General features: G+C 53.0%; 1 protein-coding gene across 5 annotated transcripts in view; it reads left to right on the top strand.

Moving 5' to 3' along the window:
* Positions 1-1,251: 1,251 nt before the first annotated feature.
* The window catches only part of LOC133344096 (dyslexia-associated protein KIAA0319-like protein), a 35,365-nt gene continuing 17,030 nt past the window's right edge, over positions 1,252-19,586 (top strand). The window contains exons 1-6 of one of the 5 annotated variants that reach the window (XM_061554053.1): positions 1,252-1,408; positions 4,830-4,975; positions 7,278-7,481; positions 14,039-14,383; positions 15,878-15,976; positions 18,893-18,990. In XM_061554053.1, the coding sequence (XP_061410037.1) occupies positions 7,409-7,481; positions 14,039-14,383; positions 15,878-15,976; positions 18,893-18,990 (615 nt within the window). In that variant the 5' untranslated portion in view covers positions 1,252-1,408; positions 4,830-4,975; positions 7,278-7,408. Of the gene's footprint in view, positions 1,409-1,508; positions 1,829-4,671; positions 4,976-7,277; positions 7,482-14,038; positions 14,384-15,877; positions 15,977-18,892; positions 18,991-19,586 lie in introns of those variants that run through there. The other 4 variants (XM_061554054.1, XM_061554057.1, XM_061554056.1 and 1 more) reach the window with 4 other exon arrangements.

The raw sequence follows: 19,586 nt of genomic DNA, 5'->3' as shown, positions 1-19,586 counted from the left end.
AACATCGCCGTCGTCAGAAACAACGCCGTGCGCGCGCCTGTGTGCGTGGACTTTAAAGGAAACATTTAATAGGCGACGTTTCGGCCAATGACCCTTCTTCATAGCGCATGCGCTGTAAAGAGGGGGGCGTCGCTGTGAAGAAGGGCCATTTCCCGAAACGTCGTCTGTTTTATATTTTCCTTGTAAGGCCACACACACGGTGCTGGTATTAACACATTTAATACCAGCACTGAACTCCGTCAGCAGTTCTCCTGCTGTGTTTGTCTCACCTGATGACGGTTGCTTGTGTTGCGATAGAAACGTCGTCATCTATTCATTTTCTACCTACGTGACTTTACCGAAAGAACCAAAGAGTATGGATTCCTGCAGTCACGAAAGCTTCAACTCAAGAGTAACACATTTGTTGCGTTCAACCTTTACGCAGTTAAACACAAAGAAACTCACTTCAACGCGTCCCTGGTCGTTTGACGTTGTGTTGTTTCAGCCTCCGTTCCTGTCGTGTTCCGCAAACTGTGCTTTAAAGAAAAATAACAGGTAATAAAAGAAACAATGACACGTCAGGCTCACCTCGGTCTTAGCCGACGAGTGGTGGCCGATTGAACGGGACAAGTTGGGATCGAGTTCCCGGCTCACCACCTTGGACCCCAAACGGTGCCACCACCAGCAGCAGCAGCAGCCCACGCACAAGCGACCGCGTGACTGATGAGTCGGAACGAGGTGGGGCGTTGGTGGTGGTGGGTGGATGGTGGCGAGCGACTCAATTAACTCATTAACCCTGCACGTGCCGGACGCGCGCCCCACGATGTTCGGCAGTGGTCACCGCTGGGGCTCGCCAAGAGGTCCACAGGGCGACCGCGACCACCACCACCTCCAGCACTGCCTGGGGGGGCGAACGAGAAGTGAAAGTGAGACGTGAGGGGGGGGGGGGGTGCGGTTAGGGGGTCAGCGGGATGGGGGTCAGTAGGGACGGCTGGTCACGTGAGTGGCCGGCAAGATAGCCGGCTCGGGTGATGGCTAAAGCGGGGTGGCTCGGTGTGGCTAAGTCACCTGTGCCCAGTCGTGGTAGTCCGCTGGTCACGGATCAGCCATTCGGTGCGAATGTCCTGCACACGCTCGGCCCATGCGTCGTGACCCCCACCGTGCCAGCCTGCGCGCGCTCCCCTTGGGTTGGGGGGGGGGGGTCCAGGGTCCATAGCCGACGTCAGTTCGCTGTGACACGCGGCCTCGGTCACATCCGCGGGCTGAGCGAGGTCATCCGCTGCTGTTTCCGCGTTAGATAGCGATCGCCTCTGAGCACCGGGAAATCGGAGCCATTCGGCGTCACGATCCTCACGCGCGCGGCCACCCTTCCCGAAGCGCTCCCAAGCCCGCGACGGGGATGGAACTGGGGCTGCCCGGTGCCTCCTAGGTAGGCAGCTGCGGCAGCAGCGCGCCTGAACACGTGAAAGACGACCGCGCACCCCAGACGCTCATTGACGAGGGGACAAACGCACGCGTCTTCGGCAACGCCACTCGCTTGTTGCAGCGCGCGCGCGCGTTCGGAGACGCCGCGTTCGCGGTGGTGGACAAGCGTGCGCTACGAAGAAGGGTCATTGCCCGAAACGTCGCGCACTATATATTTATTTTGTTACCTTTGAAGACCGCCTACACGCACACGATGCCGCTACTGACGAACGTGTTGGGCTGTGCAAAGGCGATGCGGTTTGTTGGTGGCACAAGCGCTGTTAGCCAGCGCCTCTTGCCGCGCAACGAGGTGTCGCGGCCGTCTTTGTCTCCCCAGCGCCGACGTTTAACGCGTCGCCGTCGTGCTGGGCACCGAGGAGTCGGGGTGAGTCGAGCCGAGGCAGGGAGGGAGGCCCGAGACCGCTTCTGATGTCGAAACTCGCCACTCGTCCGGAAGTCGAACTCGGGTTGTCGCGCGAATCACTGCGCCACCGCTTCGCTAATCGACACACACTCATCATGAACACACACACACACCAAACTACACACACAAAACTACACACACCAATCACACACACTCATCATGAACACACACCAAACTACACACACCAATCACACACACTCATCATGAACACACACCAAACTACACACACCAAACTACACACCCCAAACTACACACACACACCAAACTACACACACCAAACTACACACACACCAAACTACACACACACACCAAACTACACACACCAAACTACACACACCAAACACACTCAACACACTCATCATGAACACACACACACACCAAACTACACACACACACCAAACTACACACACCAATCACACACACTCATTATGAACACACACCAAACTACACACACACACCAAACACACCAAACACACTCATCATGAACACATACACCAAACTACACACTAAACACACTCATCATGAACACAGAATACACCAAACACACACACACACTCATCATGAACACACACACACCAAACACACACACTCATCATAAACACACAGATAATACTACACCCCAAACACACACACACCAAACTACACACCAAACACACACACCAGGCACGCACACCAAACACACACACATCAAACACACACACATGAACACACACACCAAACTACACACCAAACACACTCATCATGAACACAGAACACACCAAACACACCAAACTCACCAAACTCACACACACCAAACTACACACACCAAACACACTCAACACACCAAACACACCAAACTCACACACACCAAACTCACACACACTCAACACACTCAACACACCAAACACACCAAACTCACACACACCAAAGTTTGGTATGTGTGTGTTTGGTGTGTAGTTTGGTGTGTGTAAACACACACCCCAAACACCCCCCCCCCCTATAGGCTGAATAGGCTGTTGTGAGCGAGCACCTATTGAAGACGGGCCCTGTGGCACACGAGAGGGAGGGTGACCAGCAAACTCCCCAGTGGCGATGTTTACACATCGCACCAGGTACGGATATCGGAACCAGGACAGGTTCCGATATCCGTCACTGCCGTTGTCACCCGTGGGTGGGAATCGAACCCCGGCCCCACCACACAACAACAACAACAACAGCCGCCAATCACCACTAGGTGGCGGTGACGTCACCACGACGCTTGTGCCAGGCTAGGTGCACGTTCAGGCCACGTGAAGCGTCGAACGCTGGCAGGAGGTCACGGGACAGACCCAGATGCCACGGGCCGACTGACTGAGACGACTGGCTGATATACCACCTGTGCACATACACACAAAGATAAAGACAAAGATCCCCCTTATAGCCGTAACAGACTGTAGGGGCAATTGCTGTTAGCGAGCACCTATAAAGGCCGGCACGGCACACGAGGGGGTGGGTGACCAGCACCACGCGCGGCCGCCTTTGTCTCCCTAGTGGCGATGTTGACACACCGCACAAGGTACTTATTTGAGGCTGAGTCGACTTAGGGGAGGCCCAGGACCGGTTCATATAATCGTCACTGGTGTTGACCGTGAGCGGGAATCGAACTCTGTTCGCCGGGTTCGTAGCGCAGCGCGCTAACCACTACAATACCTCTCCCCACATACACACACACATACACACACACATATACACACACATACACACATACACATACATACACACACATATACACATACACACACAGACACACACATACACACACAAACACACATACACACACATGCACACACATACACACATACACACACACGTACATACACACATACACACACACATACACACATACACATACATACACACATACACACACATACACACACAGACACACACATACACAAACACACATACACACACACACATACACACACACACGTACACACACGTACATACACACATACACACACAGTATACACACACACACCTGCCTCGTTTGGACTCAAGTCGAGAGTTTATTTGTGCTTGAACGCGTGGCACGTCTCTCTGCCACAAATCTGCCACTCAAAGCGCCGTCGCACTGATACTCAAACTCAGCATAAAATGTGAGAATTCGAAACAATGAGAACATGCATATGCGGTGTATATATAAATTATGCGTTAACTGACCGAGGCTCGTGAAGGACGCTACTGCTACTGGGCAGTTGGAGGCAGTCGCCCTCCAGCAACAGCGGAGGGCGGAGGAGCGACGCTCACAACAACGAGCGGAGCGTCGGGCGGCTAAAGCGCAGCGAGTTGGCACAGTGGGGAAGCACAGGTGGTGCATCTGCCACTCATCTCAGTCAGTCGACCGATGGCACCTGGGTCTGTCCCGTCCACCTCCTACCAGCGTAATCTCGACATTTCACGTGGCCACGAAGTGCACCTAGCCTGGCACAAGCGCCGTAGTGACATCACCGCCACTTAGTGGCGAACGGCGGCTGTTGCTGATGTCGTGTTGCTGACATGTGCTGGTTGCTGACAGTGGCGCTGCTGATAATGATGGTTCTGCTGCTGCTGATGGTGATGATAGTGGTGGCGATGTTGGTAGTGGTGCTGGTGGTAATTATGATAAACATATCTCCCTCCCGTCATCTAATTACCATGAGACACTCCCTCCCCCTGGCGCACTCACAATCACCCTTCCTCCTGTCACCTCAACTCCCTCCTTCCCCCTCCCCTCCCTCCCTCTCCTCCCTCCCTCCCCTCGCTCCCCCTTCCCTCCCTCCCCTCCTCGCCCCCCCGTCATCTCACGCGCGTGCGCGAGGGAGCGCGCCTGAGTCGAGCGCCGCACAGGGCAGGCTGTGGGTGTCGAAGAGCAGGCTGTCGGGGCAGGCTGTAGGGACAGGCTGTGGAGGGGAGTGGGGGTGTTGTTCCCTGCCTGATTGGCAGTCCGGCTGTCTGTCTACAGCGGCGGTTGTGGCTGCCGAGCGGGTCCTGCGGGGTCTGGTTGAGGCTGTAGAGAGACGGCTGTAGGGGCTGTGCGCGCTGTGCCCGCTGCAATCGGAGCGAAGGACGCGTGACGAAGGGATAATAGCACGCGGCCAGGAGCAGTAGGTGAGTCAGTGCACACACGGCGCATAGCAGCAGCGCGGTGCTGGCTACACACACACAGCACGTACCATCTCTATACTGGCTACACACACAGCACGTACCATCTCTATACTGGCTACACACACAGCACGTACCATCTCTATACTGGGTATACACACAGCACGTACCATCTCTATACTGAATACACACACAGCACGTACCATCTCTATACTGGCTACACACACAGCACGTACCATCTCTATACTGAATACACACACAGCACGTACCATCTCTATACTGGCTACACACACAGCACGTAGCATCTCTATACTGACTACACACACAGCACGTACCATCTCTATACTGGCTACACACACACACAGCACGTAGCATCTCTATACTGACTACACACACAGCACGTAGCATCTCTATACTGACTACACACACAGCACGTACCATCTCTATACTGGCTACACACACACACAGCACGTAGCATCTCTATACTGACTACACACACAGCACGTAGCATCTCTATACTGACTACACACACAGCACGTACCATCTCTATACTGGCTACACACACAGCACGTACCATCTCTATACTGGGTATACACACAGCACGTACCATCTCTATACTGGCTACACACACAGCACGTACCATTTCTATCCTGGGTATACACACACAGCACGTACCATCTCTATCCTGGGTATACACACACAGCACGTACCATCTCTATACTGACTACACACACAGCACGTACCATCTCTATACTGACTACACACACAGCACGTACCATCTCTATACTGGCTACACACACAGCACGTACCATCTCTATACTGGCTACACACACAGCACGTACCATCTCTATACTGACTACACACACAGCACGTACCATCTCTATACTGACTACACACACAGCACGTAGCATCTCTATACTGACTACACACACAGCACGTACCATCTCTATACTGGCTACACACACAGCACGTACCATCTCTATACTGACTACACACACAGCACGTACCATCTCTATACTGACTACACACACAGCACGTAGCATCTCTATACTGGCTACACACACAGCACGTACCATCTCTATACTGGCTACACACACAGCACGTACCATCTCTATACTGGGTATACACACAGCACGTACCATCTCTATACTGGGTATACACACAGCACGTACCATCTCTATACTGGCTACACACACAGCACGTACCATTTCTATCCTGGGTATACACACACAGCACGTACCATCTCTATCCTGGGTATACACACACAGCACGTACCATCTCTATACTGACTACACACACAGCACGTACCATCTCTATACTGACTACACACACAGCACGTACCATCTCTATACTGACTACACACACAGCACGTACCATCTCTATACTGACTACACACACAGCACGTACCATCTCTATACTGAATACACACACAGCACGTACCATCTCTATACTGGCTACACACACAGCACGTACCATCTCTATACTGGCTACACACAGCACGTACCATCTCTATCCTGGGTATACACACAGCACGTACCATCTCTATACTGGGTATACACACAGCACGTACCATCTCTATACTGGTTACACACACAGCACGTACCATCTCTATACTGGCTACACACACAGCACGTACCATCTCTATCCTGGGTATACACACACAGCACGTACCATCTCTATCCTGGGTATACACACACAGCACGTACCATCTCTATCCTGGGTATACACACACAGCACGTACCATCTCTATACTGACTACACACACAGCATGTACCATCTTTATACTGGCCACACACACACAGCACGTAGCATCTATATCCTGGGTACACACACACACCGCTCATAGCTGTCATATACTGGCTACACACACAGCACGTAGCAGCCCTATGCTGGCTACACACAGGCCGCGCACAGGAGCCCGATACTAAATATACGAACAGCACATATACACCACAGCTCATGGCTACACACACAGCATACAGCAGCTCCATACAGCTATAAATACACAGCACGTAACAACCCTATCCCGGCTCTAACAAAAAAAAACATCACAACGCACACGCTGGATATACACCCACCTAGCGTGTATTAGTGTTACATTAGCACAGACAAGACACTGGGGAGACAAAGGCGGCCGGGCGTGGTGCTGGCCATCACCAACCGCCTCGTGCGCCATGCCCGGCCTTTCACTGGTGCTCGCTACCGACCACTTGCCCCGACGGTCTGTGCAGGCTACACGGGGGACCTTTGCCTGTGTAGGACGAGCTGAGCGGGGCGCGTGCTGCGTGTGTCACTCGCGCGCGTGCAGGGAGCGAAGCCCCTCGCCTCGAGGATGACACGGACCTGACCAGACCCCCCCCTCTCAACTCCTCCACTCCTCCACTCCTTACCCCACGCGGACTCCAGCGAGGGGGTCTGCGGGCTCCATTGAGGGGGTGGATGCTGATGGTGATTGGTCAGGGGCCCAGGGGCCCCCCTTTCCTCACCACGCTGCTGCTGCTGTTGCTACTGGGTGAGTGGTGGTGTCATTCGTCATGCGCGCGTGCAACCCCCCCTGTGTTTTGTCAATTCCCTGCTGGGTGAGCGCCCTGCTACGGCGTTGATTGACCATACTTCACCGCGCCGGTGAAGGCGATGAGCATATCGGTTGAAAGCACAACGATGGATTCCGCTGACAGCGTAGCCACGCTGTCAGCGGAGCAATGTTGTGTCTCGGAAAAAAAAACCTTGGGAGGAGCCACGGGGGGGGAGGGGGGGGCACTGGGGTCGTGAACCACCGTCGCACTTCGGCACCGCGCCTCCTGCGTGGAAGAGGAGCCGGGGTGGGGGTCGCTTCGGGGGCTTTATGGGGTTGTCGCCAAGCGGATGGGGGGTTGGGGGACAACAACAAATATTGCAACTCAACGCATTGCGTGTGTGCTGCAGTGCGAGTGAGTTGAGTGTGTTGTGTGTGTGTGGGGAGCGGTGGTGCAGCGGTTAGCGCGGCGCGCCACGCCGATTCGATTCCCGCTCACGGCCGCCAATACCCAGTGAGGATTATCTGAACCGCTCCTGGGCCTTCACCTAAGTCGACTCGGCCTAAAGATGAGCACAGTACCTGGTGCGGTGCGTAAACATCGCCACTGGGGAGACAAAGGCGGTTGAGCGTGGTGCTGGCCGCCCACCCCCTCGTGTGCTGTGCCAGCGCTTGCCCCAACAGTCTGTTAAGGCTCTACGGGGGATCTTTGCCTTTGTGCGACGTGGTGGTGCGTCGCGCCCCGCGAGGCCCTTCATCACCAACGTGGTTGTCTTCGTGTGATAACCTCAACTCAGTCGGTCAATACCAACTGTGTGCGGCCTTAAAAGGTGGGAAATATATATATAATAGGCGCCTAATTCATCATTAATCAACCGTAATTAGCCCCCCTCCCCCGGGGGAGTTTGATTAAACAACCGAAGCTGCTGAGCACACAGCCCCCAAGGCTCAAAAGGCCAAGCGGGCTGCGACAAACAGCACTGTCATCAACGTTGTGAAAGATAAGACAAGCGTTACGTTTCTTGCATTGCGCAAGAGTGTCCTGTGAACTTGTGGGGGGGGGGGGGGTAACAGGGATGATGATGATGATGAAGCTGCGAGGTGGGAGTTCCAGAGAGAGCAGGGTGGTGAGTGAGTGGTTGAGTGACAGGGGGGGCGAGTGTGTAATGTTGTGATCTGCATTGTGGTAGTGGTGGTGGTGGTTGAGTGTGAATGAGACGCAACGGTCTGGCAAGCCGAGTTCTCAACACGTGGCGGGGAGCAAGCAGGTAACGTCCACAGTAAGAGTCACCGAGCTCGTAGTAGCGACAGATGAGTGATACGGAGGCGACGGGCTGCAGGTAGGCAAATCAGTGGAGTGGATTAGTGAGGTCTGGGTCGTCAATCACCCTGACTCCTATCACGTGCAGTGAGGTCGGCACTTTCCAGTTCAAATTCCAACGTTGACTCAACGCTGTGGCCATGTGGAGCAACGTTGGCCCGACGCTGCATGTTTCCTAGTTGGGTTGGAATAAGTCAATGAGTTCGTGGAATGAATCACGATATGTTAGTGGAATGAATCACTCTATTAGTGGAATCAATCACTCTGTTAGTGGAATTAATCACGATATGTTAGTGGAATGAATCAGTGGAATGCATCACGATATGACTGTGGAATGAATCACTCTGTTAGTGGAATGAATCAATGGAATGCATCACGATATGGCTGTGGAATGAATAACTTTGTTAGTGGAATGAATCACTGTTAGTGGAATGAATCACGATATGTTAGCGGAATGAATCAGTGGAATGCATCACGATATGATTGTGGAATGAATCACTATATGTAAGTAGCACTTATGTTAGTGAAATAAATCACGATATGTTGATGGGATTAATCACTATATTAGTGGAATGAAACACTTAGTGCCATTAATCACTTTACGTTTGTGGAATGAATCAGTACGTTTGTGGAATTAATCACTGTTAGTGGAATTAATCAAGATGCGTGAGTGGAATGACATCACTGCAGTACCTCTAGGATGGATCATCAAATCCCGGTTTTAAAGGGTCTTTTTTTACCCATTCGCAACCAATGATCAAAGTGTCAGTGCGTTAGATCACGTACATTTCTAAATGCGTCGTTAACCCGCCACCACCTGACAGCCAATTAGTAAGGTTTGAAACGTAAACAGAGGCTTGGCTCTCCAACACACACCGGCGTGCTGTACTAGTAACGAATTGGCCACGTTCTGTTTACGTGACAAACCTTACTAGTTGGCTGTGTCGGGTGGTGTCGGGTTTAACGACACATTTATATATTTACGCGATCTAACTCGTATGATGGATGACATTGGTCCGCGAAAGCCCACTACGTGTTGTACTGTCAGTGCGTTGGCTTCCGTAACTGTATTGGGGGGGGGGCACGGTCACTCACCGCCGAGATGACCAAATTGGACTTTAATGTTGACCATCGGGGGGCTTGAGCCGGGAGGGAATCCGGCCACGCTGATCAACACGGCGAGGGCCCATCGCCTGGCCACAGCCAACTACATCAACAAAAGAACGATTCACAAACAACAACAAAACATGCAAACTACCCGGTCTGCACCCCCCGCTTGTAACCACCGCAAGTTGATTGATTCCGAGGCGAGGCTGCGTGGTGCTGGAGAGCGTTACATAACCAAGGGGAACGCGTGATTCTTCCCAGACTCTTGTTGTTGTTCGGCTCACGAAGCCGTCGCTCCGTGGCTGTGGGACAGCTCGGATCCGGCCTGTGCACTGGCAGTGATCGATACTCGTGCCGCCCAGCAACAAGCGCCTCGGTTCGATTCCTGACTCGGCCATCAAACTGTGTGGAGTTTGTATGCTGTCCCCTTGTTCTGCAGTCTATGTGTGAGTTAGTGAGAGTGTGTGAAAGTGTGTGTGAAGCTTGTTTGTTATCCCCGTGTTCTGTCAGCGGTGTTAGAATTAGTGAGAGTGTGTGAGAGAGAGTGTGAGAGGGTGTAAGAGTGTGTGAGAGAGTGTGTGAGAGTGTGTGAGAGTGTGTGAGAGCGTGTGAGAGTGTGAGAGTGTGTGAGAGTGTGTGAGAGCGTGTGAGAGTGTGTGAGTGTGTGAGAGTGTGTGAGAGAGTGTGAGAGTGTGTGTGAGAGTGTGAGAGAGTGTGTGAGAGTGTGAGAGTGTGTGTGAGAGTGTGAGAGTGTGTGTGAGAGAGTGTGAGAGTGTGTGAGAGAGAGTGTGAGAGTGTGTGAGAGAGTGTGAGAGAGTGTGTGAGAGTGTGAGAGAGTGTGTGAGAGTGTGTGAGAGAGTGTGAGAGTGTGTGAGAGAGTGTGAGAGAGTGTGAGAGAGTGTGTGAGAGTGTGAGAGAGTGAGAGAATGTGTGTGAGAGTGTGTGAGAGTGTGTGAGAGAGTGTGAGAGAGAGTGTGAGAGTGTGTGAGAGAGTGTAAGAGGATGTTATCGCGCTGCGCTACGAACCAGGCGACCCCAGTTCGATTCCCGCTCACGGACAACACCAATGACGATTATCTCAACCGGTCCTGGACCTCCCCTAGGTCGACTCAGCCTAAAACGAGTACCTGGTGATATGTGTAAACATCGCCACTGGGAGACAAAGGCGGTCGGGCGTGGTGCTGACCACCCACCCCCTCGTGTACTGTTCCGGCCTTCATAGGTGCGACTCGCTAACAACACCTGCCCCAAAAAGTCTGCTAAGGCGATATGGGGGTCTATTTGTCTTTGTGTGTTTAGTGAGTTCGTGAAGTTTGTATGTTCGCCCCTGTTTTTCATCGGTATCCTCTGGTTTCTCCTCCCATAGATAAAACAAATGGAACGGGTCTTGGCCAAACATTCCAATGCTGAAAAAATTGCACTGTAAATTAAACAACATTTTTTTTTATCAGGTAAAGCCCACTGAGCTATTTACATCTTGTTCAGCAGCGACCTGGCCGCAAACGATAGCTGAACGAAGTGGCTCATCACGTGGACATTTGTTGCAGCCAAATACCCTCAAGGCACATTTCTAAATGTGGAGGAGAAAACCGGAGGACCCGGAGAAAAATCCACGCGACCACGGGGAGAGAGAGAGACACGTAAACTCCAAATATACAGCAGCAGGCGTCAGGGTCAAGATGGAATCCACGACCTGCTGTACACCAGGCGAGGGAGTTGACATCTTGGGATTACACACTCCAGCACCAATATCGCCCTCGACTACAAACACTTGGCAGGTCCCTGCTGACAATGAGGATCGAGTATCCTGGGTAGCCGAGTGTCGTATTCACAGTCAGCTACGAGGAAAGAGCTGCTGCTGCTGTTGTTGTTATTTGTTGGGTCACGTGAGCTGGCTGTTGGGGCTGGAGGAGGCAGCTGCTCCTCGCGAGAGCTCTTGAACATCGAGAATTCGTTATCACATCCTGGCCCGGGGCCACAAAGATAAAGGTTCAAGCCCCCCCCCCCCCCGTATAGCCTCAACAAGCTGTTGGGGCAAGTGCACTTACGAAGGCCGGCACCGCACACGAGGGTGTGGGGTGGCCAGAGCCACGCCCGACACACACTCGCTCACACACAAAGATAAAGGTACCCGTTTAGATATACCATACTTTTAGGGGCAAGTGCTGTAAGCGAGTGGCACTTATGAAGGCCGGAATGGCGCACGGGAGGATGGGTGGCCAGCACCAACAACCGGCCACCTTTGTCTCCCCAGTGGCGGTGTTTACACACCGCACCAAGTAACTCGTTAAAGACCAAGTTGACGTCGGGTGAGAGCGCCCTGGACTAGTTTAGATATCCGCCCACTGAGTGCTGACCGTGGCCAGGAATCGAATGTGAGCCGCCTCCGAGACACAAAGACAAAGATCCCCGATGTAGCCTCAACAGACTGTTTGGGCAAGTGCTGTTAGCGAGTACCTGTGAAGGTAAACAAAGACAAAGATCCCCCGCATAGCCTGAACAGACTCTTGAGCAGAGTGCTGTTAGCGAGCACCTATGAAGGCCGGCACGGCACACGAGGGTATGGGTGGCCTGCACCACGCCCGGCCGCCTTCGTCTCCCCAGTGGCGATGTTTACACACGGCACCAGGTACTAATTTGAGGCCGAGTCGACCTAGGGGAGACCCATGACCGGTTCAGATATTCGTCACTGGGTGTTGGCCGTGAGCTGTAATCGGACTCGGGTCGCCGGGTTCGTGGCGCGCTAACCGTTGCGCCACCGCTCCGCGATGGGGGCTGGAAGGAGCGCAGTGAATGCGGTGAAGCCGCTGGCGGGGCTCTGTCCTCCCGTCTCCTCCACGTGGCCCCCACAGCCTTTGGCACAAGTGCCGTGGTGATGTCACCCTGTAGATATGTGTACGTGTGTGTGTGTACACACAAACGTCTGTGTGTGTGTGTGTGTACACACACGTATACACAACGCCACTGGGGAGACAAAGGCGGTCGGGCGTGGTGCTGGCCACCCACCCCCTCGTGTGCCGTTCTGGCCTTCAGAGGTGCTCGCTAACAGCGCTTGCCCCAACAGTCTGTTACAGGCTATACGGGGGATCTTTATCTTTGTGTGTGTGCGTGGAGTGGGAGTGTAGCTGGACTACGAACCACCGCCGGTGACTCTTTTCTGAACCAGTCTTGGGCCTCCCCTAGGTTGACTCGGCCTCAAATGAGAACCTCGTGTGGTGTGTAACCATCGGCATTGTCTCCGCAGTGGCGGTGTTTTACACATCGCACCAGCTACTCATTTGAGGCCGAGTCGACCTAGCGGAGGCCCAGGGATTGGTTCAGATAACACTATGTAACACAATGTTTGTTCCCGGGTAGTGTTATTTTCTAATTGCTTATGCCTCAAAAGTACAGAAAATGGCTATTATTATTCCCCACAAACTTTGCTTTTGTGACCAGGACTTTATGTGAACAAAAGACACAATATGTAAATTTCAAAATGTCACTGTCCTGAACACAAAAGCAAAGTTTGTGGGGAATAATTTTTCTGTACTTTTGAGGCATAAGTAATTAGGAAATACCACTTACTACCCAGGAACGAAAAAAATATGTTTTTGTTACACAGTGTTATTCTTGGAGTGGATTATTGACTTTGCTTTTGGGTCCTGGTCACAAAAGCTTGTGGGTAATAATAATAATAGCCATCTTCTGTCCTTTTGAGGCGTAAGCAATTAGGAAATAACACTTGACGATAATTACACAATATGATTATCGTCACGCGCACACACACACACACCAAGACAATGACACACACACATCACATACACTACAACTCTTGCACACCAACACACGCACTGACAAGCGAGGCCAGCTCACTCTGGTGCCGTGTGAGGCTATCCCCGTCTCGTGGAAAAACTCAGTCGCAAACTAAACTTCACGCGACACGCCACATGAGCATGGAAGCTCGCTGACACTCGATTGAAAACTCATTTCTTTTTCGAACCTCTACTTGCGTTCAGATTGTTCGCCTTCCCCCACACGCTCCAATTAGCACGGTTGGCTTTGTACGGCGCGAAAAAAGTTCAACGTACGTACAACACGGCTGTCCCCCCTGCCCCCCCCTGCCCCCACCTCTGTCTGTGCTCAGCAGCCTTCACCGTGGAGGCTCGGGGGGGGCTCCGATTGGGGGGCTCCCGATCCTCACGTGACTACCGGCGGCAGACGCGAGCGGAGCCGGGGGGGGCTCCCGCCCCCTCCCCCAGCAGCTCCACCCAGGAGCCCCGCCAGGGGCCCACCAGCGGGGGGCAGGGGGGCCCTCCCCCCGCTCCTGACGGAGGAGCCCCCCCTAATGGGGGTCCCGGGGAGTCCGGCCCCGCGGGGGGCGCCACCACCGTCCCCTCGGAGGCGCGCGGCGGGGGCCCTAACGGCACTGCGGGGCCCCCCGTCACCACCGGCGAGCCCCCCACGAGTGGCGACGGTGACGGGAGGCAAGGTGCGTCTACCTGGCCCCCCCACGCGGTCGCACCTGTACCGCCTCTTACCCACCACGTACCCCCCCCCCCCCCCCCCCCACTATGCCTGCAGCAGAGTGCGCTGCTGAAGCTGCTGTTTGTAGCGTCACCTGGGTAACAGCCGCGGTTACCTGGGTTCGACTCCCGAACACAGCACGCAGCACCGCCCCCCATCCCCCCCACCTCCCTCCCTCCTCCCCCCACCGCCACTGCAGCTGAAGACTAAGCCCCCCCCCCCCTCGCACCCCCCTTCAAGTCAAACTCATTCCGGTGTTAGTTTGAGAACTAAAGAGACCAGGATGGAATGTCAGTTACCTTCTTCACGTGAGTGAGTGAGTGGGCCAGGGTCACTAAAATTATGAATCAGAAATCTTCATTTATCCTGGAGGAATCCGATGAGCTATGAAACTCGTTTCGCAGATTTCTAGTTGGGGTGTGTCAGCAAGTTCCAATAACAATACAAAAAAATGTACAAAAGTAATATCCAACAATGAAGCTAACTGAAATCGGAGCAAAAAAATAACTGCATTACAGGAAGAATCAAAATCCGTGCAAACAACCAATTTGGAATAAAAATGTATTTCCATTCACAAAAGTTGGTTCGCGACATTGTTTAAAAATTCACTCCGAATAAATTTCTAAATGTTTGTTATGTGACAGGAACAAAAATATAGCTTTAGGCTGATTAATGCAAACAAACAAGCATATAGTCAGTTATTGTTACTTTCAATCTTGATTTTAAGCTTTCGTGACTGCAGGAATCCATACTTTTTGGTTCTTTCGGTTTTATTGTTACTTAATGCCTGGCATTGCTATGTGCAAAAAATGAATACAATTGAAGAATTAGCATCGCAGCATTTCCTTGTGTGCGTGTGTATGTGTGTGTATGTATGTGTGCACGCGTGTCTGTGTGAGTCACAGAGATAGCTCAGTGGTGAGCACAACAAACCCGGTCACCCGAGTTCGATTTCCGCACACGACCAATAACAGTTTCAATATTTGAACCGGTCTTGGGCCTCCCCAAGGTCGACTCGACCTCAAATGAGTAGCCGGTGCCGTGTGTAAACATCGGCACTGGGCTGTTGTGCTGGTCACCGGCCACCGTCTCGTGTGCCAGTGCCGGCCTTCGTAGGCGCACGCCAACGGCCCTTTCCCCAACAATCTGCATTTCCCATAAATATGCTAAATTCCTCTTGATATGCAAATTATTTTGTCAAGGCGCTCTTCTCCCTCCAACCCAGCTTAAATATACGCTCCAAGCTTGGGGTGTTTCATTCAGACGCTGTCTTCCCAACAGACCTGTTCTTCACCTGAGGACGGCTGCTTGCGTTGTGGCCGAAACGTCGTGAAAATTATTTTATTATGTTTTATTTTTATTATTTTATTATTTCCCTTCTACGTGACTTTACCGAAAGAACCAAGAAGATGAATAAATTGAAGGCTACGCGGGGGATCGTTGTCTCTGTGACACGCAGTGAAGCGCCTGGCACTGGAGCTGCCCAGCCTCGTGGAGGTGACGCTGCCAATAAACGACATCTGGATCAACGTGACGGCCTCACCTCCTCCTCCTCCAGGTGCGTGGTGTGGGGGGGGGAGTGTGTACTGAATGTGTGTCAACGTGTGTGTGTTGGTTTGTTTTCCCACCCTGCGGCTAAAATACAGCGAGTTGGCACAGAGGGGGCGCGCAGGTGGTGCATCTGCCAATCATCTCAGCCAGTCAGCCCATAGCGCCTGGGTCTGTCCCGTGAGCCTTCCACACTTCACGTGACGGCCTCAAGGTGCACCTAGCCTGGCACAACCGTGGCGGTCACTTCACTGCCACTTAGTGGCGATTGACGGCTGTTGCGTAATTGTATCTGTGTTTGTGAGCGGTGGGGTGGCGCTCGATCCTGGGCCTCCCCTAGGTCGACTTAGCCTTGAAATATTACCCGGTGCGTAAACGTCGGCACCGGGGAGGAAAAGGCCGGCCACCCACCCGCCTCGTGCACCGCGCCCACCGCCGTAGGCGTCGCTGGCTGGCGGCGTTTGCCCCGGTAGCCAGTCCGTCACAGGCTACACGGGGCACCGTCTCTGCCTTTGTGGCGAGCGGCGCAGCGGCATCTCGCACGCTTTGCCGCGTCGGTGCGGGTGTCTGGGCCAAGTGCACCACCGGGGAGCGGCGTGCGCGGTGCTGCTGCCGTCGTCGCACGCTGTGCCGCCGTCTCCGCCACGAGTCGCGTCACCGAGCGCGACCGCGAATTGTCGCCGCTCCGAGTTGCCACATTCTTTTCTCTGTCGTCAACGGAAGTTGGGGCCCGTGAGCTTGGTGGAGTTTTCTGGGCCGGCGTTTGTCTCCCGCTGGTTGCTCGACTTATCTGTCAGCCACCTTGCAATTTGCATATTGACGTTTGGTGTTTTCACGGCTGTTTCCGGGAGTTTAAACTGGCCTGCGCATGATGCTGTTATTGTGATGAATGTTCCTTCTTTGAATGGATTCGCTGTTATATTTTAGTTTTTTGGTGTTTTCACTCTTCTGTAGCAAAGCCCTACCCCCACCACCTCAAACACTGCCCTCTCCCGCATCACCCCTTGCCCTCAAAGATAGAGATTTGGAATGTTCCTACCCAGGGTGCGCAATCGTACGTGAACAAACCGAACTAAACCAGCCATAGTGTTTCTGAAATGTTTATGTAGGGAGTCAGGCAGAGAGAAAATACATCACTAAATAACGTGGTAGGAAGCAGAAATGTGATTTCAAAATTCAGCATATAATTTAGAGAAGAAAAAAACACATTCAACAGAAACACGGTCTTGAACCTTTGACCCGGAAGAGTTTATGTGACAGAGCTGTCCCGCTCAAGCGAGAGGCTCGCAAATTGCGTAGAATGGAGGGGACATCAGGGCCGGACTCGGGGTCAACTCGGGGTCAACTTGGTGTGACCCCGGGTCACGTGGGGTACCGTCGACCTGTGCGGTCCCCTGGGTCTCTTTTTCGACACGCACTACTGCGGGCATTCTCAATGAGGTGCCAAACCCGGAAGTGCCGAGTTGGCAGATTATGTCCATGTACCTAATCACACACGTGGGATTAGCCCCCCCCCCCACCCGCTACGTGCCTGGCTATCATCCACACACTGCAGCGAACCCCCCTTCAAAGATGCAGATATCCATGAAACATTCCAGTATTGCGCCAACATTGGCATGTGTTTGGAACCGTTGGACCCAACGTCAGACCAATGTTTCTTGTTTATTATAGATTTGAAGCTTTCGTGACTGCAAGGATTCATACTCTTAGGTTTTTTCGGTAACGTCACGTAGGTAAAAAATAATAATAATAAAAGTAATAATAGAAATAAAATAAAAAAATAAATCACGACGTTTCGGAGGCAACACAAGCTTCCGTCTTCAGGTGGAACAGTCACAGCACGATTGCTGTATCAAGTACGATTGCTGTTGTGTGTGCGTGAGTGTTGTCTGTGTGGTGTGCATAGTGTGTGTACGTGTTGTGTGTATGAGTGTTGTGTGAGTGTTGTGAGTGTGGTGAGAGTCTCGTGTGTGAGTGTTGTGTGTGTGGTGTAAGTGTGTGAGTGTTGTGTGTGTGAGTGTTGTGTGAGTGTGGTGTGAGTGTGTAAGTGTTGTGTGTTTGAGTGTTATGTATGTGAGTGTTGTGAGTGTGGTGTGAGTATCGTGTGTGAGTGTTGTGTGTGTGGTGTTGTGAGTGTGGTGTAAGTGTGTACGTGTTGTGTATGAGTGTTGTGCATGTGAGTGTTGTGTGTGTGGTGTGAGTGTCGTGTGTGTGAGTGTTGTGTGTGCGTGAGTGTATGTGTCTGTATCTGTGTGCGTCTGTGACCTATGTGCTATGAAGAATGGGCCATCGCCAGAGGCTTCACCTATTATTTATTTATCTATTTTTTCCCAAGCCCACACCTCAAGGGTTACTGTTGACAAATCTGCAGAGAGTTTTTTTCATTAGCCCCCGTGCACCACTGCCAACGAAACAGCAGCATCACCAAATACTTCATATACGTGTCCATAAGCGTTGTGCGTCTTATATGCGTGTGTTGCTGTGTATGTGTGGGAGTGTATGTTGTGGTCAGCGCTGCACACTGTGCTTCGGACGCAGCGACCCAAGTTTAATTTCCAATCGCGATCAATCACACTGGCCAAGAACTGCTTCTGGGCCTCCCCTAGGTCGACTCAGCCTGGAATGAGTACCCGGTGCGGTGTGGAAACATCGCCACTGAGAGAGACAAAGACGACCGGGCGTGCTGCTGGCCACCTACCCTCCCCGCTCGTGTGCAGTGCCGGCCTTCCTATAGACTCCCTAACAGCCCTTGCCCCAACAGGGGGATCTTTATTCGTGTGTGTGTGTAAGAGCCATCACGGCGTTGTACGTTCAGTGGGTCCGGTAAAGATCGCGCCCTTATATCTCCCACCGTCGCCCATGTCTGCTGTTCGTTCCCTCTCTTCTCCTCTCTCGTGCCTCCTCCTCCCACGCCGCGTGGGTGCAGGCTACACGTACGACTTCGTGTGGACTCTCATGAGTCACCCAGCAGAGCTCAGTGGACTCATCGAAGGGGAGCACACGAGCACGCTCCGTCTCTCCCAGGTGGGTCCCCCCAACCTCCACACTGGTAGGTGTTCCAGGTAGGTGTCCGCTCCCAGACTGCCCCCACCACCTCCCAACAACGCCGTCCTCTCTCTCCCCCGGGCTTGGATGGAGTTGTGCGTGAAGAGGGGGCGAGATGCGGACACGCGGGGATACGCGGAGTAGAGTAGCTGCAGTGGAGGTTGCGTGTGACGCAGAGAGAGTACGCGTCGTCGCGTAGAGTGCACGTCACGTGGGGACCGCCAGCTGCCCGTGGGCCCCCCCCCTCACCTCCCCACCCGCCCCTGAACCCCCAACCCCAATAACCGTGTCCTCCGCCCGCCGGTGTGTGTGGAGGAATGTGCTGATGGTGCGGCGTGTGTGATTACAGCCCAATTACTCGCCGCCCGACTTGCCATGCAACCGCCAACTCTGTCCCACGGGCCTCCAACCGAGAGCTCTCAGAGATGCACAAACGCAGCCCTACGTGCATCCATGTTTTTTTTTTAAAACTATCCTTAAAGTAAAAAAAAAATTCATTTTAACAGGTAAGATCGCACTGAGCTGCTTTGTAGCTCTTTCTCAGAAGTGACCTGGCCACAAATGGTAGTTCAACG

This window comes from Lethenteron reissneri, chromosome 19 (assembly GCF_015708825.2).
Source record: "Lethenteron reissneri isolate LAM-NWPU_2019-01 chromosome 19, ASM1570882v1, whole genome shotgun sequence".
Taxonomy (NCBI): domain Eukaryota; kingdom Metazoa; phylum Chordata; class Hyperoartia; order Petromyzontiformes; family Petromyzontidae; genus Lethenteron; species Lethenteron reissneri.
This window is presented reverse-complemented; position numbering and strand designations above follow the sequence as displayed.